General features: G+C 42.6%; 2 protein-coding genes across 3 annotated transcripts in view; one reads left to right on the plus strand and one right to left on the minus strand.

The window, feature by feature from the left end:
- The window catches only part of ROBO4 (roundabout guidance receptor 4), a 77,861-nt gene extending 74,924 nt beyond the window's left edge, over positions 1–2,937 (plus strand). Inside the window, exon 17 of the mRNA XM_070765307.1 lies at positions 548–2,937. Within this exon, the coding sequence (XP_070621408.1) occupies positions 548–861 (314 nt within the window). The 3' untranslated portion in view covers positions 862–2,937. The remainder of the gene's footprint in view (positions 1–547) is intronic.
- A 17,729-nt stretch (positions 2,938–20,666) lies between these two features.
- ROBO3 (roundabout guidance receptor 3) overlaps positions 20,667–25,181 on the minus strand; it is a 264,086-nt gene continuing 259,571 nt past the window's right edge. For both annotated transcript variants that reach the window (XM_070765673.1, XM_070765672.1), the window contains 2 exons: positions 24,368–24,522; positions 20,667–21,179 (listed from right to left, as the gene is read on the minus strand). In XM_070765673.1, coding sequence (XP_070621774.1) covers positions 21,168–21,179; positions 24,368–24,522 — 167 coding nt within the window. In that variant the 3' untranslated portion in view covers positions 20,667–21,167. The remainder of the gene's footprint in view (positions 21,180–24,367; positions 24,523–25,181) is intronic.

The raw sequence follows: 25,181 nt of genomic DNA on the forward strand, positions 1-25,181 counted from the left end.
TTTTTACTAGACCTTTTAACATTTAACAAATATTTGATTATGTATTCTTTTTTCTATTTGAATGTATACTTTCAAAAGAAGCGGGGAAATACATCCCCACTCTATGTTTAATGTTTGTATGTCTGTATGTCTATTTTATGAAAAACAATAAAAAAAATTATTTAAAAAAAAAAGAAAAAAAAAGAAACTAAACCAGAGCAAAGTGTGTTTCACTTTGTGAAAGAAGAAGGACTGTGAATTGCCTCACAGCTGCAAGCTAAGTATCACAGAACTGATAAGGGACTTGTACAAATTACCAGTTTGTTTGGAGACCAGTGCTCCTTGCTATACCAAAAGAGGGCTTAGTTTAAGTGAATTTTCATTATAAAGAACATTGTTTTGAATTTTCAAACGTGTGTGTGTGTGTCTGAAATTTGTATCTGTGAATTTTTGGAAGGATTCTACCAGAGAGCCCGACAGAACATGTTGTGGGGTTCTTGGAAGCTCCACTTCTTATCTTCCCCTGCATAGGTAGTGAATGTGTGCCTGTTCTCTTTCCCCCCTGCAGATTTTTTGCCTCCCGTATCTCCTCTGGATGGTCTCCTGCATCCTCAGGCTCTCGTGAAGAGCTCAGAAGAAGTCCAGCGGAGGCTTGGATCGCAGCCCCTTCCTGTGTGGGAATGGAGCACAGATTGGGTGGAGGAGATGGAAGCCAAGTATATGCAACCAGCTGAGAACTGGGAGGCTGTTTTTAAGCCAGGGGAAGGCAGGATAGCTGCACCAGAAGAAGCCCAGCAGGTATCTGCTTCTATCCAACAGGGAACAAATGACAAGTGTTGTTGCTCCAAGGTAGAGGGCCACCTACCAGGAATGCTAAAGTAGTAGCTGTCCTGTTTTGGTTGGAGTTTGGTGTTTGGAATTTGATGAATTTTGAGTTCTTTTTCAGTGCCAGGAGTCTAATTCAGGAAAGCCATGGTCCCTGCCAATCATGTGTTAGAAATGGACAACTTGCCTACTTTCATCTTTTTAGAAAAGAAAAATGCTTATGTACTTTACATCCTATTTCTGATTTAATATTTAGAAAAAAAACAGACTCGATTTTCACCCATCTTCTCTGGGCAAATCCAATAGGCCCAGTAAGCATTTCTTAGTATGGAAAATAATATGTTGTACCTGTCTACTCTCAAAATTGAGGAACTGGTCAGAAAGCAACTCTGATTCAGGGTTGAAGTCACTTATATTTGGACCAGGACTTTAAAATGGTACATGTTTCTCTTTTGCATTCTGACTGGTGCTAAAGACATGGTATCCAGATCAGAATGCAGATAGGAAAGTATCAGTCAGATTGACCAGGCAAATATTACTTGAAGGCCAAGATTTCTGGTCAGTTGGAAAGGAGCTCAAAGCCCAGGAGAAGGAGATTCTAAATCCAGAAAAGGTAGGGTTGTGTTTAGGTCTCTAACCTAAGGTCTAGATAACAAATAGCAGAAGTTGCATTTTTGTTAACTTTATAACTACTTTATTTATAGTATGGGGCACCTAGCAAATATTCTGCCAATGGTCAGTGGGACATGGGAGGTTTTGAAGCTTTGATCAGATGAAAGGATGATGGCTGTTGAGATTTCAAACTCATGCCAAGCTGTGACTTAGCAAGCTGCTGTACCTGTCAACCTGCCCCCTCCATTTCTTCCGTTGCAAAAGGTATGCGAGCTTGGTTGATCGGGTGCAACAGATTCATCTTACCTGACCCACTTCTGCCATGTTGCACTTGGGACCCACTGAAATAGCTTACTCTGAGCAATGTTTTATTCATTATCATTCCTGTTTGATTTTGAAGGAGGGAACTTCACTTTTCCTATCCTTCTGCCTGTGTGAGTCTCTGTGAGTCCAAATAACCAAAGACTCAGTGAATATCATCCCGAACCTGCAGCCCTCGGCTGCTTCAAGTTTATAATGAATGGAGGTGGGAGGAAAGACTCATTGATTTCCAATGCAGCCACTGACTGATGGGGGCATTTCAGCCTCCCACACCTTTGCGCCTCAATGAGCAGGCAAGAGAGATTCAATTAGTTGAATGCCTTGTCTGATGGAAATACCCAGCCCAGCCTTTGCTCTCTGCCATACTCACTTTGGATCAGAGCTTCATTTGGCATTAGAAGGATGGCTGCTTTTCAGCTGCATTCTGGCATTCCATAAAACAGAGTGGAAGGATGCTTTATAGACCAGAGCAAATGACTGATCCATAGGCCCTGAAGAGCCCGCCTGGATAGAGCCAAAGATCATTTGGTCCAACATTTTGGGTCCCACAGTGGCCAGCCAGATCAATTCGAGAGCCTAGCAAGCATATACAATAGGGAAATTGCTCACTTCTACTGCTGCTCCCCAATAGATGTTGTTTAAGATCTGCTTCTTTTGAGTTAGTAAACATCCATTAAGTCCAATAACTTTTGGTAGTCCTTCACTGAAATGAACTTGGCAGTGGCCATCGCTGCAGCCCATGGTAATGAATTCTGTAATTCAATCTTGTTTTGAATGTAGACATGATTTCAGAAGCAACTTTGTGAGGCCCACCATCCCTCACAAAGGAGGCATTAGATAACCTTGTTTGTTCATGTAATGAAATGACTGGGTTATTAGTAAAGAACATTTCTAATAATACTATTAGCAGAGCAAGAAGGGCAGTAGCTCAGTGACTCTGTGTGTCCATGATCCAGAGTTCAGGTGTTCATGTAGGATTGAGGAAGACTCCCATTGAAGCTTTGGTGAGCTGCTTCCAATTATTATAAACCAGGATTTTCAATCCTCTCCAAATGTATTGAGAATACAACTCTCTAAGATTTGGTAATAACGATGTTAATACTTTCTTTTTGACAAAATTCTTTTTGTGTGAATCCTGGATTTTGGTCTTGATATGTATGTTGGATACCACCAGTAAAAAAAATATACAAAAATTGAAAAGTGTTTGTTCCCATTTCTATACTAAAGCAATCACTCTTTTCATTAGCTCAGTTGTATATCTTTGAACATGCATCTTCTGATGTCTCAGGTAGAATGATTCAAAGTTCTGAACCATTTATTCCTGAAATGACGCTGGAGCAAAAAGGTATGGTATCAACAAGAGCAGAAGTACATTGACCAATTAAAATGCTGTCAACTTTTAAAGACTAACCCTTTTCATAACAATCGAAAGGATGTCTCTTCTTAAACTAAACCATTTCAATGTTCAAGGTTGTGAAGTTTTATTCTTGCTTACCTGAGAAACGATGAATTTCTAAGCAGTAGATCCTATTGGTCAACAGATGCCAGATCAATCTATAATAACCCTACTGGAGATAAATAGATTTTGTTTGCATTTCAGCCAAGTTCCCAGATCCATTATTTGGATTGTTATAGAAGTATTTCTTCCATTGGTGTATCAGGGAGTTAGAACTAAATTTTTTAAAAAATGTTTTTCTAGCTTTTCAGATTTGTCCCATTCCATCTCCCAATCCATTAATAGTGAAAGTTATTATTATTATTATCTCATGAAATTAAGCCAACTGAACATTTAAACATGTATTACAGATATTATTGACTGGTGCTGATGGTTGATACGGATTGTTGCCAACATCCTAGATATCGACTAAGTATTTTCTTAAGATGTACACTGTTCTGAGTAGTGCAGGTTTTTTTTTACAGTTCTGCTGGTGTTATTGCAGGAAGCTGCATTTTCTTTATGTATTTTGTAAAATTCTTGGACATGGTACCAAGTGTCCTGATGGCAATGAGTATCACTGTTATGTGTTTCATCCATAGCTATCAAAACTATGTGATTATGGATGAAATATGTAGCAGTGATATCCCTTGTCATTGGGGTACATGTTACTATGTTGAAGAATCTTACACAATACATCAAGAAATTGCAGCTTCCTGCCATAATACCAAGAAAACTGTGCTACTTAGAACATCGTGCATTTTAAGGAGATACTTGGTTTTTGTTGTTGATGATGATAGAATAGAATAACAGAATTGGAAGGGACCTTGGAGGTCTTCTAGTCCAACCCAGTGCTTAGGCAGGAAACCCACTTCAGACAAATACTGTAGTTATCCAATATCTTCTTAAAAACTTCCAGTGTTAAAGAATTCACGACTTTTGGAGGCAAGCTGTTCCACTGACTAATTGTTCTGTCAGGAAATTTCTCCTTAGTTCTAAGTTGTTGTTGACGATGATGATTTCCAGGACGCAGTTGTCCAACTCGATCAATTACACAGACTGGATGATCAGTGTTGTCCAGTCTGCTTTGGTTAGTCCCCTGGACCAGAAACCTTTAGCATTATAAAGGGAAAGAGGAAGTGGCCGTGGACACATTGACTTTGTACCACAAAAGAGAGAAAGCAGTAATAGCACTGCATAGGGCATGGCTGAAAGTGGGAAAGGTGTTCAAAGGTCAGAGTTTTTCACTACGTTGGCATCCTTGGCTTTCCTGATTGGAATCATAATCCTGCAAATGCATTCTCTTGCTGGTCTGTTAAGTTTCATCAGCCTACAATGGGTTGACAAATGTCCTTCTCAATTATTGAGCTTATTCCTTTAGACTGCTTGTCCCACCTTCAGAGACCTCTAAGGAGACAAGTCTGATTTGAACCTCGGCTTCTAGCTATACTTTAGGTCAGTGTTTCCCAACCTTGGCAACTTCAAGATATTTGGACTTCAATTCCCAGAATTCCCCAGCCAGCAAATGCTGTGTGGGGAATTCTGGGAGATGAAGTCCAGATATCTTCAAGTTGCCAAGGTTGGGAAACACTGCCTTAGGTCACTGTACATTCTACTCCATTGACGCCAATGGCCTAGGACAGTGACGGTGAACCTATGGCATGGGTGCCACAGGTGGCGCGTGGAACCATATCTGCTGGCATACAAGCTGTTGCCCTAGCTCAGCTCCAAAGTGCATGTGTGTGCCAGCCAGCTGATTTTTGGCTTGTACAGGGGCTCTGGGAGCATGTTTTTGGCTTCCAGAGAGCCTCCAGGGGGATGGGAGAGAGTGTTTTTACCCTTCCCTGGCTCCAGGGAAGCCTTTGGAACCTTGGGAGGGTGAAGCATTGCTTTCACCTTCCCCAGGCATTGAATTATGGGTGTGGGCACTCACACATGCATAATAGTGCATACCCATGTTCTTTCGGCACCCAAGGGAAAAATGGTTCACCATCACTGGCCAAGGAAGTGGAAATTAACACAGGAGAAATGATGATTTGGCTATTTTTAATAAACTAGTTTTGCATTTCTGGGTGTTAAATATCCCCCACTCTGATCATTTCAAATGTTGAAGTATACATTTTGTGTCAACCTCTTCAATGTATGGTGCCCACTGACTCCACGTCAAAGGCCATGCATGGTAGTGGAGAGTTTTGCAATCTTTTCACTGGTCTCCTCCCAACAGTTCTAGTATAATATCATTTGTAGAGTGTACAGAAGATGTAATCAGCCCACATCACATCTGTTTTGCTTGTTTGGTGATTAGCTGGAATGATGACACAGCCTCACAGGAACATTTACCCTGCAGGAAGCTATTTTGAGATGAGAGTGCCTATAAGTCATTCTCTCACGTCTCTCCTTATCTTTGGCTGGCAGAGGCCTAGGTCTGCCAACATTTGAGCCATAGCTTGGTTGAACTGCACTCTCCAAGGAGATCTCATTTACCTCTGTCCAATCCTTCCATCTGCATTTTAAATTTACTTCAAAGCTAGAACTCCTTTCGTCGGTTGATTACCTCCAGATACATTGTAATGTGCATGTTCTTAGTCTGCTAGTTTTGATTCATGGTATTGGAAGTTGAGAGATAAAGATAATTGTTGACAATTGCAGAATTGCGCTATGTAGTTAGCCTGTTCAGCTCTTTTCCACTCCAGATTATTCAACCCCACTATCACCACCTATAGATTTCTGGAGCATTTGATTGGTTTAGCAGAGAAATAGGTAACTGGAGGAGCACTGATTTGGTTTGAGAAGCGGAGTTTTTCACAGCTTGTCTCAGAAATGTGGGAACCTAGATAACCTGCATGCATATGCTTGCTTGCCTGCCGCTTACCTGCAGTTGTGTGGCCTGGTCCTTAACAGGCCATAGATGGGTACTGGTGAATGGCCAAGGAGTTGGGGACCCTTGCAGTAAAAGATAGATAGTTGCAACTAGGTTAACAGAGTTGGAAGGGACCTTGTAGGTCATCTAATCCAAACTCCGATCCAAGCAGGAAACCCTACATCATTTCTGTCAAATGGCAGTCCAATCTCCTCTTGAAAGCATTTAATGATGAAGCTTCCACAACTTCCAAAGGCAATTTGTTCCATTGGTTGATTGTTCCCACTGTCAGAAAATGTCTCCTTATTTCTAGGTTAAATATTTTATTGATCAGTTTCCATCCATTATTCCTTGTCTGGCCTTTGGATGCCCTTCCTCTGTGGCAGCCCTTCAAATGTTGGAACACTGCTATCATGACTTCCCTGGTCCTCCTCTTCCCTAGACTAGCTGGGGTCGTGCAGTGGTTAGAGTGCAGCACTGCAGGCTACTTCAGCTAATTGCAAGCTGTAGTTCAGCAGTTCAAATCTCACCACTGGCTCAAGTTGACTCAGCCTTCCATCCTTCTGGGGTGGGTAAAATGAGGTCCCAGATTGTTGGGGGCAATATGCTGATTCTGTAAACCACTTAGAGAGATCTGTAAAAGCACTATGAAGTGGTGTATAGGTCTAAATGCTATTGCTATTGCTAGCCATGCCCAGTTCTTGCAACCGTTCTGTTGTGGTTAGCTCTGGCCCAGCTCCTGCCCCAAGGTATGTGCAGGTGGATGTGGGGGAGACATCCACATGCCGCAGTCCTGTTTTGCTCCCGATGGAATCTGCCGATGAAGCCTCCTCTGACCAAGGCAGCATGAGTAACAGGGAAGAGGGGAGTTTGGCAGACAGCCCAGGAGGAGATCAATCATCTGTATCATCTTTGGATTCTGAACAAGAATTAATGACACATCCACACATGCGTAGAGTGATGCATAGGAGACAACAACTAAAGGATTATTACAAGAAAAAATGAGGCCACCTGTGGTTGGGTGGGGCTCCAGTAATTAGGGCTGCTGCTATAAATAGCAGCATGTGGGTTTTGGCCGTTGTGAAAGAGTATCTGATTGCAGTTCGTCAGGAATCCTGGATTACTGGTTTCTGGACTTTGCTTGTTGATTTTTCATGCCTTTGAAAACAAAGCAGAGCAATGTGTGTGTGTGTGTGTGTGTGTGTGTGTGTCTCACTTGGTTGGAAGAAGAAGGGGTGTGAAGTTTCTTCACAGCTGCTAGCTAAGTACTTAATGACTGCTTAAGGTTAATTGTACAGACTACCCGGTTGTTTTGGGACGAGTGCTCTTTGCAATACAAAAAGAGTGCTTAGTTTATTTTGACTTTTGGAATAAAGAACATTGTTTTGAAATTTCAAATGTGTGTGTGTCTGAAATTTGTACCCTTGAACTTTCGGGGGACTCCTACCAGAGAGCTTGGCAGAACACGTTCATTGTATGTTTTAGCCTCCAGTCCCCTAATCACCCTGGTTGCTCTTCTCTGCACTCTTTCTAGAGTCTCAACATCTGTTTTGGTCTAAGATGTTGCTTGAGTAGTGCCACAATCACAGTAAATGTCATTATTCACAGTAAATAGTTTTTCTCATATTAATTCTTTATTAACCTTAACAATGGCAGTGGTAGGGTGCTCACTGTTTCCCCCCGTTTTTTCACTTCATCTTGAAATGAACTTCAGATTTTTGTTCCTTCATCTTTCCCCAGGCTTGAAGTTAAGTCAGAGTGAAAGTTGGACTTGGGAGTTTTGTATTCCAGTCAGCCCTGCTGCACTCAGTGAGCCAGATGGGGTCAGAGAGTTAAGTGCCTGTGGATAGTTTTAAAAGGATGGATAATTTAATGGCTGTGACAATACTTTTATGAGCTTTTGCTTCTTAAAATGAACTAATTAGAATTGGTATTTTGGAACGTCAGCAAAGCACTGGCAAAACCGGGTGTAAAGTTTGGTGAATATATTTTATCTTTGGGAGTGACAGCACGATTTGCTTAGCATTCAGTCCTCTCCTGCAGCATCTCATTGGCTTTCTGAAGATTTGTGCATTCATCCATTTTATTCATCATGATGCTACCAAACTACTCAGGCTAAAACCGCAGTTGAGATAATATTATTATTTTTTAAATGTAGAAATCATGATAACTCCATTCTCAGTATTCATCCACCAGTATAAGTTAAAATGACATCATTCCATAAAACAGAAAGTCTGCTTTAAGATAAGCTACACAAGCATCACACACACACACACACACACACTATTATCAGGGAGCAGATTGCTGAAGCGTAGAAATTAGAGTTCATTGCTTGTTTATTTCCAGTATTTCTGCACTGGCGCAATTATGCCTCTTTAGATGGTCCACAAATCAAATGATAAAAATAATAAATGACATCAATCTCACAAAATATCAGTAAAATTTGCGTCCTGTTCACTGCCATTTGGATGGGATGGAAAATGTTCAGGTCTGTCCGAAATGCCATGCTTTAACCGTAAGAAGACTAAAGCAGGAGTGGGCTAAAGTGGATAGCAACAGAAAAAGGGGCTTATGGGTATTGGTTCCTTTCACTGCCTAACCTGAAGGAAACAGACGCATCTCTTCCCTAGCAGAATGGAGAAGGCAGGTGCAAGTCAACCTGGAGGAGATGGTCTCATAAATATTGTGCTAAAAGCTGAAAGAAGTAGAGTCGTCCTTGTGGATTTTATTCTGCTGCTCGCTGCTGACTCTATGGGGTGGAGCCCATCTCTGTTTCAAGGCCATTGGGGCTGTCAGAAGATATTTCCACAGTCATGTGACCACCACAATGTCATGGAGCACTGATATCTTCCCACCAGAGTGGTACCTATTTATCTACTTATATTTGCATGCTTTTGAATGGCTAGGTGAGGACGGGAGCTCACCCTGTCACATGGCACTCAGGTCTCAAACCTGCACTGGTTGGCTTTCCAATCAACCAGCATCTTAACCACTGAGCCACTACACCAGTGATGGTGAACATTTTTTGGCTTTGGGTGCCAAAAAGGTGTGTGCATGCATGATAGCGTGCCCACACCCAGAATGTAGTGCCCTTCCCCCATGCATGCGCACAATAAATAATTATTATTAATAATAATTAATAATTTATTGGATTTGTATGCCGCCCCTCTCCGTAGACTCGGGGCGGCTAACAACAATGATAAAAACAGCATGTGACAATCCAATAATAAACAACTAAAAACCCTTATTATAAAACCAAACATACACACAGACATACCTTGCATAACTTGTAATGGCCTAGGGGGAAGGAATATCTCAATTTCCCCATGCCTGGTGGTATAAATGAGTCTTGAGTAGTTTACGAAAGACAGGGAGGGTGGGGGCAATTCTAATCTCCGGGGGGAGTTGGTTCCAGAGGGCTGGGGCCGCCACAGAGAAGGCTCTTCCCCTGGGGCCCGCCAAATGACATTGTTTAGTCGACGGGACCCAGAGAATGCCAACTCTGTGGGACCTTATTGGTCGCTGAGATTCATGCAGTAGCAGGCGGTTCCGGAGGTATTCTGGTCCAATGCCATGTAGGGCTTTAAAGGTCATGACCAACACTTTGAATTGTGACGGGAAACTGATCGGCAGCCAATGCAGGCCACAGAGTGTTGAGGAAACATGGGCGAATCTTGGAAGCCCCACGATGCACTGCCTCCCCCCCCCCCATGTGCACAGGCCTCACTGAAGTCTTCAGACTTCTGGTAGGTCTGTTGAGGCGTTTTGAACCATCCCCGGAGTTCAGAGGCTTTCCCGAAGCCTGGGGAGAGCGAAAATGGCCAAAAGGAAGGCCGAATATCAGCTGGCATGTGCTGTACCTGACATAGGGCAATGCCTCACATGCCCTCAGATATGTCTCTGTGTGCCACCTGTGCCATAGGTTCACCATCACTGCACTACACCATCCAAGTAACATGGGCTTTTACTGAAAAGGGCTTTATTTGAATTCATGTAACCACTGTGGTGGCATAGTGGTTAGAATGCAGTACTGCATGATACGCCTACTGACTGCCAGCTGCCAGCAGTTTGGCAGTTTGATTCTCACTAGTTCAAGGTTGACTGAGCCTTCCATCCTTCCGAGGTCGGTAAAATGAGGACCCAGATTTCTGGGGGGGGGGGCATATTCTGACTCTGTAAACCCGTTAGAGAGGGCTGTAAAGCACTGTGAAGCGGTATTTAAGTCTATTGCTATTGCTTGTAATATATTCCATGGGCTCATATCCCTGCACAATGTCTAATAAAAATAATAATAATAAATGTGGTCACAGATTGACTACGAACAAGAACATGAAAAAAAATAGCAAACATGTCATATTGGAAGAGCTGCAAGAAATACACATTTTCCTGCAAGCAAGAACTGATAGAATCACAAAAATAGACGATGTAATAGAAAATGAAGAAACTAAAGTGCTTCCAGATAACACTCCAGACTGAACAATTGTTTATAAGACAAAAATCTAGATAGTAGATGGGTTGGTTCCTGGAGGCAGCAGAATAGAAGATGCTGGGGTCAGGGTAGGTGGCTGGGGTCAGAAGAGGCTGGGGTCAGGGTAGATGGCTGGGAGGAATTTTATGCTTAAAAAATGGTGCTGGTTGCTGTTTTTAAAAACCAACCATTTTGGGTGCCCCGAAAAGAAAATTCCTGATGCCAGGATCTGTGACGGGAGTGGCAGAACTTTTTCACGTCAACCAACACAAGGACAGATGCCCGGACACGATTCAGAGTGGAACTTATGCTTAAAATGGTGCTGGTTTCTGTTTATGAACATTGTACGTATGGAGTGCTTGTGCAAGGGAAAAAAATTGATGTCAGGGTCAGGGATACACAGGAAGCCAAGAGGCCAATGTTTTTTTCAATTGGAATGCAAAAAAGGATGCTGGGACACAATTCCGGGTGGAATTTTATGCTTAAAATTGGTACTGGTTGCTGTTTTTAAAAAATCAACACTATTGGGTGCCCGGGGAAGAAAATGGTGTCAGGGACCCAGGAGCCCAGGAGGATAAACATTGCAGAAAATGCAGAATGCAGAAAACGGATGCCGTGTCAAGATTCAAAGACCAACAAATAAAAGTAGAATGACTGTGGCAAAAGAAATCAAAGATCATTCCAACATTGACGGGTGCTTTGGGTGCAATTCGAAATGGGAGCAACCCCATTGACCTTGTCCATCGTAAGTATTAACCACCATCAACATTGACCGTCAAGTGCAAAAGGCAGCTTTACTTGGAATAGCTTACACCCTGACACAATGCCATTAATACCATCAACATTTGTCAAAAATGTCCATCACACACACACACACACACACACGAAAATGTGAAAAATAAACTCCAATCACTCTTTGAATAGTAAACAAATGCAAATTAGAGCTAAGGGAAAAAAAAGAACATAATCTAGTAAATATTTGAACCCCCTGCAATTGGTGGTGGTGGTGATGGTTATTGTCAGTCAGGTGATGGGCACATGCACTGTTTTATGTTTGTTTTATGTAACCTTATGTGCAAAACCAATAAAATATATTAAAAAAAATGTCCATCCCATTTCTAAATGTTTAACTCATTATATGATGAATAATAAAAGAGTAAAGCTTTAGTTTTCTGTAGATTTGCCTACCAAGTTTTCAGAATTGCCATCTGCCCCCACCCCACTTCTCATCAAAGTTATCTTGCTGATGGCCACAAGCTGGAGAATCAAAAATAAGCTATAGAGACCTCTGATCAGCTAGAATAAGGGACAGAACCACCACCGAGTGGAAGAGAACTACTGTAGAAATATGCAGCTTCCTGTGCAGTGTGCTTGGTTTTTGTATTCTTAATTAACTAGCTGTGCAAAGCACGGTTAAAATTTAACCACCATTGTGTCAGCAGCCTATCCAATTACAGGGTAAATAAGCTTATACTTAGGCAGTACTCCAACGCAGTCTATAGTTTGTTCAAGATATTGTGTTCAATCAAAAGCCAAGAGGATTATGGTGGAACCTTTCAAGGTAAATAAACTGTATTGGTAGGGACATATTTGAAAAGATGCTCACAGATTTCTTCTGATTTTGGGCTATTATAGACTTCCCTACATCAAGCAGATTAAGATGAAGCATGAAACAACCAATCTGTAATGATATGTAGGAAGAATCTTCACAGATGGGGAAGAGACACAGCTAGGGGGATGGCTGGATAAGAGGTTGCTTAGACCTACAAGTGTGGGTGTGGCAAACATCACAGAAGGGACCTCTCCTAGTTTCTTGGAGTGTAAAAGGAAAATGGGGGAAAATGTACTTTCAGAGTTGCAAGCCTCTATTAATTAAACTTGTTCTAGAGTAGAATTGGATGATGTGATGACTTAGCAGGTCAGGTGCTGGACTTGATGGCTGGAAGGCCGGCAGCTTAGATTCAAGGCCTGAATATTGTACAACAGGGATGTCGTCCACTAGTTCCTGCCCACCGAGCAGTTCAAAAGCATGCAAATGCAAGTAGATTTTTATTTATTTATTTATTTGTTTGTTTGTTTGTTTGTTTGTTAAATTTGTATGTCTCCTATTCCCAAAGGACTCAGGGCAGATCACAATAAAACAATATAACAATGTAAACAACAATAAAGTCAATATAAAACCATCTAAAAACCTCATCAATACTGGCACTCCATATCATACCTACCCAATCATATCTTATAGAGCCGAAAATTAGGAATGTCAGCTGTTCATGACCCCCAGGCCTGCCGGCAAAGCCAGGTTTTAAAGCTTTCCAGAAAGCCAGCAGGGTGGGGGCAGTATGCACCTTGGGGGCGGATAGTTGCTTCCAGAGAGGCCACCACAGAGAAGGCCCTTCCCTACAGCCCCACCAGCCGACACTGTTTTGACGACAGGACCTGGGGAAAGCCAACCCTGTGGGCTCTAATCAGTCACTGGGAGCTATGTGGCAGGAGACGTTCCCATAAATAATCTGGTCCTAAGCCATGAAGGTTTTATAGGTAATAGCCAACACCTTGAATTGTGACCAGAGACCAATTAGTAGCCAGTGCAGCACACGGGAGGTGATGAAGTCCTGTATGGCCATGAGCAGAGCCTCCTGGTCCAGATAGGGCTGCAACTAGTGGACCAGATGAACCTGTGCAAAGGTTCTTCTGGCCACAGCCAAGAGATGTTGGTCAAGTCTCAGCTGAGGATCCAGGAGGACCCCCAGATTGCACACTCTTTCTGAGGGGGTTAAGGTTCTCCCCCCCAGAGTCATGGACAGATGGTATGGTCTTTCAGAGGGAATGCTCAGAGCCACTAAGTCTTGTCAGGGTTAAGCTTGAGCCTGTTAACTCCCATCCAGACCCTTACAGCCTCGAGACACCGGCACATCACATTGACTGCTTCACTGAACTGGCATGGAGTGGAGATGTACAACTGGGTATTATCAGCGTACTGCTGATACCTCACCCCGTGTCATTGGATGATCTCACCCTGTTGCTTCATGTAAATGTTAAATAGGAGAGTAGAAAGGACTGACCCCTGTGGCACCCCACATAGCAGGGGCCTAGGGGTTGACCTCTGTCCTCCTACCAACACCGACTGCGCCCAATCGGAGACATGGGAGAAGAACCACCACAAAATGGTGCCTCCCACCCCAACCCCCCAGTCATTGAAGAAGGATGCCATGGTCAGTGGTATCAAAGGCCACTGAGAGGTCAAGATGCACCAGGATAGAAGAATGACCCCTTTCCTGGGCCCACCAGAGATCATCCATCAGTGTGACCAGAGCAGTTTATGTGCTGTAGCCAGGCCTAAAACATAACTGAAAAGGGTCTAGGTAATTGGTTTCATCCAATGACCGTAGAGCTGGAGCGCCATCATTTCTCAACAACTTTACCCACGCAGGGCAGGTTGGAGACTGGCTGAAAGTTCTTCAACTCGTCTGGATCCAGGGAAGGGTTCTTGAGGAGGGGCCTCATAACCACTTCCTTTAAGGGTTGCAGAAAGGACCTCTTATTCAAAGAAGTGTTGATCACTGCCTGGATTCAGCCATATGGCACTTCCCTGCTGGCCAAAACCAGCCAGGAGGAACATGGGTCCAGTAAACAAGTGGAGGAACTCACAGATGCCATGGCCTTGTCCACTTCATCAGGAGTCACAGGATCAAATTCATCCCACAAAACGGGACTAAGACCTGCTGCTATCATCTCAGCCTGAATTGCCCAATCAGAGGTCCAGTTCAATCCAAATCTGAGTGATTTTATCCACGAGAAACTGAGTAAATTCCTCAGCTCTGCTCTGCAAGGGTCCCTCTGCTCCCTCCACACTAAGAAAGGAAGAGGTCACTCTAAAGAGGGCGACTGGGCGAGAATCTGCAGATGCAATAAGAGTGGGAAAACGTGCACATTTTGCACCCATATAGCCACTGGGTAAGTCCTAAGTTGGTAATGACCTTGAAAGCCCTACATGGCATTGGACCAGAGTACCTCCGGAACCGCCTTCTACCGCACGAATCCCAGCGGCCGATAAGGTCCCACAGAGTTGGCCTTCTCCGGGTCCCATCGACCAAACAATGTCGTTTGGCAGGCCCCAGGGGAAGAGCCTTCTCTGTGGCGGCCCTGGCCCTCTGGAATCAACTCCCCCCCGGAGATTAGAACGGCCCCCACCCTCCTTGTCTTTCGCAAGTTACTCAAGACCCACCTATAACGCCAGGCATGGTGGAATTAAGACATCTCCCCCAGGCTTTCTTATATTTTATGTTTGGTATGTATGTGTTGTATGGTTTTTAAATTGATGGGGTTTTTTAATATAATTTTAATACATTAGATTTGTTCCATTGTTATACTGTTTTTATTATTGTTGTGAGCCGCCATGAGCCTTTGGAGAGGGGCGGCATACAAATCTAATAAATTGAATTGAATTGAATAATAAAGGCTCGTAACTGTGTTCGGTCATTTTCAGAGTAACTGGCTCTCCATCGTCGCTCCAGGCGTCTCTAGATAAATAGGTACTACTTCCTCTCCTATCCCCTCCCCTCCCCTCCCTTCCCCACCTCTCCTTTCCATTCCTTCTTCTCTTCTCTTCCTTTTCCTTCTTATTTGAATTAGTTCATCTGGACATGTTTCTTGCGTTGACTACCGTATATGGCTAACCTCTTCCCTTCCTATCAGCAAATTTGGATCAAGATGTGGTCAATTGTTTTCTAGAAGCAGGAAACTTCATCCCTTCCGATCACTTCCAGTAAATTTGGATCAAGACACGGTCAATTGTTTTCTAGAAACAGGAAACAAGAAACGAAAGCTTTGGGAAAGATAGTCAATACTAGTATCTATCCCAGTTGAATTTATTTCATTATTTTTATTTATTTATTTGTTTTGTCAAGTGAAAATATGTTAACATTATGATACATGATACTAGTAAAAGTCAAAAATTTGAAAAAGAGAATTAGAAATAATAATATTCAAATACATGCAACTAGTAAAAATGAAGAAACATAGAAACATAGAAGTTTGACGGCAGAAAAAGACCTCGTGGTCCATCTAGTCTACCCTTATACTATTTTCCGTATTTTATCTTAGGATGGATATATGTTTATCCCAGGCATGTTTAAACTCAGTTACTATGGATTTATCTACCACGTCTGCTGGAAGTTTGTTCCAAGCATCTACTACTCTTTCAGTAAAATAATATTTTCTCATGTTGCTTTTGATCTTTTCCCCAACTAACTTCAGATTGTGTCCCCTTGTTCTTGTGTTCACTTTCCGATTAAAAACATTTCTCTCCTGAACCTTATTTAAGCCTTTAACATATTTAAATGTTTCGATCATGTCCCCCCTTTTCCTTCTGTCCTCCAGACTATACAGATTGAGTTCATGAATTCTTTCCTGATACGTTTTATGCTTAAGACCTTCCACCATTCTTGTAGCCATCAAGGACAGGGGACAGAAGGCATGCTGGTGCACTTATGCACGCCCCTTACAGACCTCTTAGTTAGTTAGCCTTGTTCCACTCTTCCAAACCAAACTCCTGCTTTGCTTATAGGAGGAAATGCACTTTTGGGCAAACACTGGAAGAGGAGATCTTAACAGCTGCTTCCTGGTACAGTTGAGATTCAGAGTCATATAAGGCAAAGCTCTACGTGGCCTTTCGCCAGGCATCCTACACAGCTCGGCTACATTTGTGGCCCCTTCTGGTTTAATCAGGGAACTCCAGGGGGGTTTCCTGTCGAAGTGGGGTTAAGTAAACATAGACAGCTGCTAAGCAGGGAGCCTGGAAACCCAAACCTTTTGTGTTTGTTAAGCGTGGCTGAGGCCCCATTTCCTTCAATATATTACATAAACATCCCTTCCATCTCAGAACAGAAGCCTCATATGGTCCAGAGTGATGAGTTTACCATCTGCAGCAGGAAGATCTATGAGCTCAGGAGATTTGACTGCAACTTTGGGGACAGCTGCCGTAAAAGTGGATGAAGTCACTGACTTCTTTTGTTGAATCAACTCGGTGGAATAAGAGGCTGGTTGGGCTGGAGACATGGCCCAGCCCAGGTTGGCAGGACAATTGGAAATTGTCTCTGGCTGGTACCCTGCATGATTTATATGAATGGCTGATTGCAGTGAAGTGGCAAGGCACTCCCATGAGTCCCATTCATGTATATTCTGAATGAGTATAACTGGAAGAATGGGGAACAGGATTGAGCAGCAAAATTAGGAGGAGAAGCTGAGGGCCAGTCAGAGTATTTTTACTTGCATAGATAAATGGAGAAACATTTTCTATTAGGAATGAGCACAACAACCCCTATGTCTATACTGTTCGTGAACATTCCCAGTTTTGCATACTGTATTCTGGATGGTTAAAGACACTGAGCTTGTCAGCTGGAAAACTGACTGCCTGGGTTGAAGTTCCGAGTGCTATGTTACAGGGTGAGCTCCTGTTGCTCGTCCCAGCTCCTGCCCATGTATCAGTTTGAAAGCATGCAAATGCAAGTAGATAAATAGGTACCACTTTGGTGGAAAGGTAACAGGGTTCTTTGTGCCTTTGTCATATAGCTGTGCTGGCCACATGACCACGGAAAATGTCTTCAGACAATGCTGGCTCCCTTAGCTAAGAAACAGAGATGAGAATCGTGCAACACAACTGAGCTTTTATTCTGAAATTCTGGAAATAATAGCAAGTATCATCTACAAAAAGATATTGATAAAATTGAATGGGTCCAAAGACGGGCTACAAAAATGGTGGAAGGTCTTAAGCATAAAACGTATCAGGAAAGACTTAATGAACTCAATCTGTATAGTCTGGAGGACAGAAGGAAAAGGGGGGACATGATCGAAACATTTAAATATGTTAAAGGGTTAAATAAGGTTCAGGAGAGAAGTGTTTTTAATAGGAAAGTGAACACAAGAACAAGGGGGCACAATCTGAGGTTAGTTGGGGGAAAGATGAGAAGTAACGTGAGAAAATATTATTTTACTGAAAGAGTAGTAGATGCTTGGAACAAACTTCCAGCAGACATGGTTGGTAAATCCACAGTAACTGAATTTAAACATGCCTGGGACAAACATATATCCATCCTAAGATAAAATACAAGAAATAGTATAAGGGCAGACTAGATGGACCATGAGGTCTTTTTCTGACGTCAGACTTTATTTTATTTATTTATTTATTTATTTTGTCCAATACACAATGAGGGTTTTAGTGGGTATATATACATGATGAAGGAAATACATGATGAAGGTTAGTAAAATACATGATGAAGGAGATACTCATAGTAAAATATATCTAAGAAATAATAGAAAAGAAGATATAGGAATAGAATATATCAATGAAAGAATAGAAGAAGAGATATAGGAATAGAAGAAAGGTATAGGAGATATAGGAGAGCAATAGGACAGGGGACGGAAGGCACTCTAGTGCACTTGTACTCGCCCCTTACTGACCTCTTAGGAATCTGGATAGGTCAACCGTAGATAATCTAAGGGTAAAGTGTTGGGGGTTTGGGGATGACACTATGGAGTCTGGTAATGAGTTCCATGCTTCGACAACTCGGTTACTGAAGTCATATTTTTTACAGTCAAGTTTGGAGCGGTTAATATTCTATGTTAACATAGCGGTTAACTTCTATGTTTCTATGTAAGAAATAATAAACGTGGAAAGGAAGTAACTAGTTCTCAGCCTGCTTTGTGGCAACTGGGAAACCACGGAATGGCTACCTCTTTCTCAGGTCCTTTCCATCCAGCAGTGCCATCTTATTGGATACCATATTTGTGGCTTCCTGGCGGCAGTGCCTGCCCTACAGAAGAAATCCAAATGACACCAATGCTGTTGGACTTTTGCAGCACTTCAAAGACAATGGCTATAACCCTAGCATTTGGATCAGGAATATTTTCTTTCGGGGACGAGTTTATTGTTTTAACTTTGGGTTGTTTCATGTTGTGGGTTTTGGTTTCATCTCTGTTAGGTTACCTAGAATATATAAATAAATTGCTCAATCTTCTATGTTTCTATGTTTCTAAGTACTGTTTGTGACCCGCCACTTTTTTTTTGAGTTTTGGACTTTTATCTCATCTTATACTTACCATAATTCCTACAGGACTGTCTTATATCTAAGTATATTTACCCTTGTGGTATGGCTGTTTTATTATTGTTATCCTTCTCATCTTCTCCATTATCTTCTTTTATTGGCATCATCATCCTCATCCTCATCATTTCCATATACATTGGAACAAATTCCTTGTGTGTATAATTACACTTGGACAAATAAAGCTATTCTATTCTTTTTCTATTCTTTCTATTCTATTCTATTCTTTCTCTTTCAAACTGCATTGCTCAAATTGAATTTCAAGTTTGGTTTGTTCTAAATGCTGCCTGTTCTCCAGCTGGGTAGCCCTGCCCCATGATGTTGTGGCTCTTCCTGCCTCCCGAAGCTCATTAGAGGAAGCCTTGATGCAAAGGAAACAAACCCATAAATCCTCCTGAATGAGCTTGTCTTCTACTCCTGCTTTATGGCCCGGTTGCAATATACTTCTTTGAAGGCATGCCAGAATAACATGAAGGGGAGTGGATTGCAGGGAAGAAGTTCAAGGCTCAATTTGATTTCCCACCACCGAAAATGAAAGAGGCAACCCTTGTTTATTTACCCCTAGGTAGATATGTATTCTGAAAGAGCGTGTTGGAAATTATTTTGTGGCTCTGCTGTCAAATGAGCCCCACCTTTGCAGACCACGAACCTCATCTTCCTGGGAAAGCAGTCAGACAGCTTCTTGAACAAAATTTCTCCTTGATTTACAGACTATAAGCTCATTCATCACTAAGAGCAGAAGGATGAGGTGGGTGGGTGTGGTCATGTATTCCCACCAGGGGGATAAATTGAAAATATTACTTCCCTGAACAAATCATTTCCATTTTTTAAAAATAACCCAGCTCTCTGGCATCTTGCACACAAATTTGCATGCACTGACTCTGATGTACACCTGGGAAAGGTAGATGGGATAATGGGCATTGCAATGTACATTAATAGCACGCCACAGTGGGCAAGGAGAAGACCATGTCCAAGATACCTGCTCAGTGTGACACCCAAGGATGTTCTTAACTGGCAATTTCATATCATTTTAATTGATCACATCCCTTCAAAGAAAACAGAAACAGAACATAGGCCAATGGGGACTCAAAGTTATGAGGATGCCAATAAATCAATCAATAAATCAATCATTCAATCAATCAATCAATCAATCAATCAATCAATCAATTCAATCATTCAATCATTCAATCAACCAACCAATCAGAATAGAGCTGGAATCGGCCTTGGAGGTCTCCTGTCCATCCCCCTGCTCAAGCAGGTGACCTTATACCATTTCAGACAGGTGGCTATTCAATCTTTTCTTAAAAACCTCCAGTGATGAAGCACCTACAACTTCTGAAGGCAAGCTGTTCCAGTGGTTAATTGTCTTCGCTGAAGTTTCCCCTTTATTCCAAGTTGCTCCTCTCCTTGATTAGTTTCCATCCATTATTTCTTGTCTTGCTTTCTGGTGCTTTGGAAAATAAGTTGGACAGCCTTGCCTTTAGAGCATAGATGTCTATCTTAGCAACTTTAATTCCCCAGACAGCATGCTAAAGTTGCCAAGGTTGGAGACCTTTATTTTTCAGTGAAATAAAAAAACCTGTTTGCAAAAAAGTCTTGTATGGCTTTATTTCCCTAGTCCTTTTCTTGGGGTCCCTTGGATCTTGATGTTTGGCTGACCCTGGACACTGATTTTACTTTCTAATGGGCTGTCTTCAATTTGGTTCAACTAGGAAGCCTTTTGAGCCAGCTAAACTACAGAAATGGACTTGTGTCAGGGGCAGCTGCTTATGGCCAATAGGAGTCAATGCATATTGTTCAGTCATCAGGCAATAGGCTTGCTTTGGGCTTAGTGCGTTGCTTGAACTCAACCAATTGTAAGGTTCATAAACCACAGTTTACAGCTTCTTCTGTTTCATATTTCTGGCCCTTAGAAAGTTGCTGCAGCTTTGTGCAATTCGATAAAGCAAAAACACTGCGGTTTCTGGTAATTCCCTTTTCTGAAAGGGAGGTGCGAACTACCTGTGTTACAGTATCCATGAGGATGCATCACTAAGGGAAAGAAAAGCACAGATCGTTCAGCAAGACTCAGGTTAACAAATAGCTTTATTGGCCATTTTACAAAAGGATTCATCAGCTACCAAAGAAATCCCCACTGAGCCCTGCTCTATGGCAGGCAGGGCGAAGCACCTGGGCAGCATCTGATTATGTGCTTGGTGTGATGGGCTCTTTCAGGGCCCAACGTGAGCTGAACGTCTGCAGATCCACTTCATTTTCTGTCTCGACTCCCACTTCTCACCCACCACTGCTACTGGCGCCAATCTCCCCATCTCAAAAAACGCCCAGCCTCTTCCCAAACAGGCCCACGGAGGCTCAAGGCTTGAATGTCTTTTTGCTCCATTTATAAATACAGTTTCCTTGCCTCTCGGGGACCGTCAACCTCCAGGAAAACAAACCTATTTACATGGAGCCAGGCCTTACTGCTCCTTTGGAAGGATCATAAATTAGATGTACAGAAAACCACCAGGCCCCAAGTCTACAGATGTCAAATTCATAACCTTGCTTTGCTCATGTCACCGGTGTTTGGTTTCATCTTTTTTCCTGAAAAATGCAAGAAGAGAAGACATCAATATACTTGTTCCTGTAGTTTGTTTGCCTTTCTGTATTGCATCATCCAGGTTTAAAAAAAGGTGCCCATTTATTTCCTTCACCCCAGAACACACTGCTTGGAACATAGATGGACCACCTGTAGATTACATATCTGGACTCCTGCCCACTTTTCCCACTGCCTAGTTGAGCCGTATCTTGGCTAGCTGCCAGTAACTGATCCCGTCTGGCATTTCCTAGCAGTTTATGGGGAGGCACTTTCTGTATTTTTTGGAGTACAAGACTCACCTTTTTCCTCTCCAAAAGAGGCTGAAAATTTGAGTGGATCTTATATTCATGAATGTAGCTTTTTCGAAGCCTTTTTCCTCTAGCCCTAATGAGGTGCTAATGTTAAATCTTCCTGGCTTCCTAATTCCCTCCAAAGAAGGCTTTTTCAGCCCTAACCAGGGGATAAAATAATGTGCTGAAGCTGAACAGACTAAGAATTCTTCTTCTTCTTCTTATTTATTAGATTTGTATGCCACCCTTCTCCGTAGACTCGGAATGCTAGTCAGATGAATACCTGGTAGGTAGATTCCCCCCCTATTTTCCTCTCCCAAAAGTAAGGTGCGTCTTATACTCCGGTGCATTTTATACTCTGAAAAATACGGTAATTATTGGCATCTCAAAGCTAAGAGCAAGAGAAAACTAGCAGCCATCAGTGATTTCTGAGAAACGAAGAAGTAACTGAGGGATAGAGAAGAAGCTCTGATCTATTTTGATGTGCATGAATGCAGATTATTACCAACCTGTAAATTTTTGGCTCACACATTTATTTATTATTTATTTATTAATCAGATTTGTATGCCGCCCCTCTCCGCAGACTCGGGGCGGCTCACAGCAATAATAATACAATGTAAACAAATCTAATATTAATTAGATTAATTTAAAAACCCCAATTTAGAAACCAATCATACATACTAGCATACCATGCATAAATTTTTATAAGCCTAGGGGGAGGGAAAGTGTCAATTCCCCCATGCCTGACGACAGAGGTGGGTTTTAAGGAGCTTACGAAAGGCTAGGAGGGTGGGGGCAACTCTGATATCTGGGGGGAGTTGGTTCCATATCCAAGATTTTAAGTGTTACTTCATTTACCCCCCCCCCCCCCAATGATTTGTCAATTCCCTGATTAGCTTACCTAATTTTTTCTCTAAATTCTATTGGATTATTATCTCTAAACGTCAAGTTGCCTATGACTGGATTCCCTAGTGCAATTACTACAAAGTTGAAGGAGATCTGAATCAAGTCTCTAGACGTGCCTAGACAAAGCTCCTCTAGATGCAATGGCCTAAGAATCTTATGAGGAACATTATTTGGGTAGTTTAAGACCTCACAAGCTTGCTCATTAATGCAAAATCAAATGGATCAATCTTGGTTTATAAGCCTTGCTGATCTGTTTAATACAACACTCTAAAACAGGAGACTCCAACATTGGCAACTTCAAGACTTGTGGAGTTCAACTCCCAGAGTTCCTCAGCCAGTTTTTCTGGCTAAGGAACTCTGGGAGTGTAGTCCACAAATCTTAAAGTTGCCAAGTTGGATACCCCTGCTCTAAAATGTGATGCTTTGTTTTATCTTAAATAATTTAGAAAGTTGTATAATGCAGGCACTGTGAGTTAATTTAATACTTGTTTTGTCTGTTCCATATGAAATGAGCAATCCAGAAGAATCAGAGTAGAACAAAGAGTTAATACTCTTCCCAGATTCTGCAGTTCCAATACACATCAGGATACACATTCTTTTTAATTGTTGTTGAGGATACAAATTCTTTTTAATTGTTGGTGGCTCCATCATAGCGATGCCGAACCTTTTAAGACACTGAGTGCCCAAACTGCATTCGTGCGCATGCCCAAATTGAAAGGTGCCCGTGTGTCAACATATGCATGGGTGGACACGCCTGAACATGCACATGCTTGGACATGCATTAATGTGCACATGAGTGGACATGCATGCATGAGCAGCAGAGACCCTAAGGGGCAACCCAACACCGGCAGCGCGGCAAGAAGTCAAATACAGTGGTACCTTGTCTTACAAACACCTCGTCATACAAACTTTTCAAGATACAAATCTGGGGTTTAAGATTTTTTTGCCTCTTCTTACAAACTATTTTCACCTTACAAACCCACCGCCACCGCTGGGATGCCCCGCCTCCGGACTTCTGTTGCCAGTGAAGCACCCATTTTTGTGCTGCTGGGATTCCCCTGAGGCTCCCCTCCATGGGAAACCCACCTCCGGACTTCTGTGTTTTTGTGATGCTGCAGGGAAATCCCAGTAGGGGAATCCCAGCATCGCAAAAACGAGCATTTTGCTGGCAACAGAAGTCTGGAGCTGGGGCTTCCCAGCGAGGGGAGCCTCAGTGAAATCGCAGCATCACAAAAACACAAAGGTCTGGAAGTGGGGTTTCAAGGACTTTGGTGTTTTTGCGATGCTGTGATTTCAATGATGCTCCCTTCGCTGGGAAACCCCACCTCCGGACTTCCGTTGCCAGCGATGCGCTCATTTTTGCGATGCTGGGATCCCCCTACTGGGATTCCCCTGCAGCATCATAAAAACACAGAAGTCCGGAGGTGGGTTTTCCCATGGAGGGGAGCCTCGGGGGAATCCCAGCAGCGCAAAAACGGGCACTTCGGCTGGCAAAAGGGGTGAATTTTGGGCTTGCACGCATTAATCGCTTTTCCATTGATTCCTATGGGAAACATTGTTTCATCTTACAAACTTTTCACCTTAAGAACCTCATCCTGGAACCAATTAAGTTTGTTAGACAAGGTATCACTGTATTTTTCTTTTGTCAGCTTCTGTATCATTGTTTTCAGGGAAACAGAAACTCATGAAAGAAACGCCATGGAGATCTGACCTGGGGTGACGTTATGCATGCCAGCAGAGAGGGCTTGGTGTGCTACCTCTGGCACACATACCATAGCTTCGCCATCATGGATTTATCAGCTCTGTATGACAGCCAGCCATCTCTTCTCAGCTCATCCCAAGCAAGAGTCTTGAACCCCTCATTCAATCATGCAAAAGGGTAAATTTTGTTGTAAGCCATCCTGAGTCCCAGGAGAAGGGCGGCATAGAAATCTAACAAGCCAGCAAGCCAACCAGCCAGCAAACAAATGTGGCAATAGAGAGCCCTGCGCAGTCACCTCATTGCGATCCCCTGTTGTCCGGCTGCGCCCTGATCCATGGCCTCTGGATGCCGTGGAACCCCTGGAGGAAGAGCTTCCTGTTGTAGAGCAATTGCTTGACATCTGGCTCCGGGAGAGAAAGCTGGGTTTGTTGTAAGGAACAATTTCTTCTTCTGCCCAGAGACACCCAACAAGAGAGTTTAAAACAAACCAGAAAAAAGCAACAGTTTCTCTAGCAATGCACACCCCAGCTGTTTTATATTCTACACAGTGATGGAAACAAGGATGGGATAAAAATAAGCATAATCACCAACTCTTGCATCATCCTTTTCTAAGTAAGTAGATGTTTGTGAGAACACTCAAAATCATGAAATAGCGGTTGTTGATTTTCATTTCAAGGCCTTGAATGAACATCATCTATACCTGTGATCATTTTAAATGGCCTCTAATTTCTGTTCTTCAAAAAAAAACCCACCCTACTTAACTTCCAAGCATCCATTTCGGCAAAAATTCAGTCCAGAGGACAGGAAAATTCTGGGCTCAGTACAGCAAGCAATAGTCCTTGTCAGCTGCATAATTCAGCAAAGTTGCATTACAAATAAAAGTTGTGGGTCTTGAAAGAGATCCCCTAATCGCCATAATTAGGTCTTGTGGAAGTGCCAAAAGATGAAGGGGAGTTAGAGGTGAGAAGAGTGATTCACTGTAGAAACCTCTGCTTGTAATGGTCACCTGCATGATCTAGAACACAGAACTTCAAACTTGGCAACTTTAAGACTTGTGAACTTCAACTCCCAGAATTCTCCAGCCACCGAATGCTGGCTGGGGAATTCTA

The sequence above is a fragment of the Erythrolamprus reginae genome, chromosome 12, assembly GCF_031021105.1.
Source record: "Erythrolamprus reginae isolate rEryReg1 chromosome 12, rEryReg1.hap1, whole genome shotgun sequence".
NCBI classification, from domain to species: Eukaryota; Metazoa; Chordata; class Lepidosauria; order Squamata; family Dipsadidae; genus Erythrolamprus; species Erythrolamprus reginae.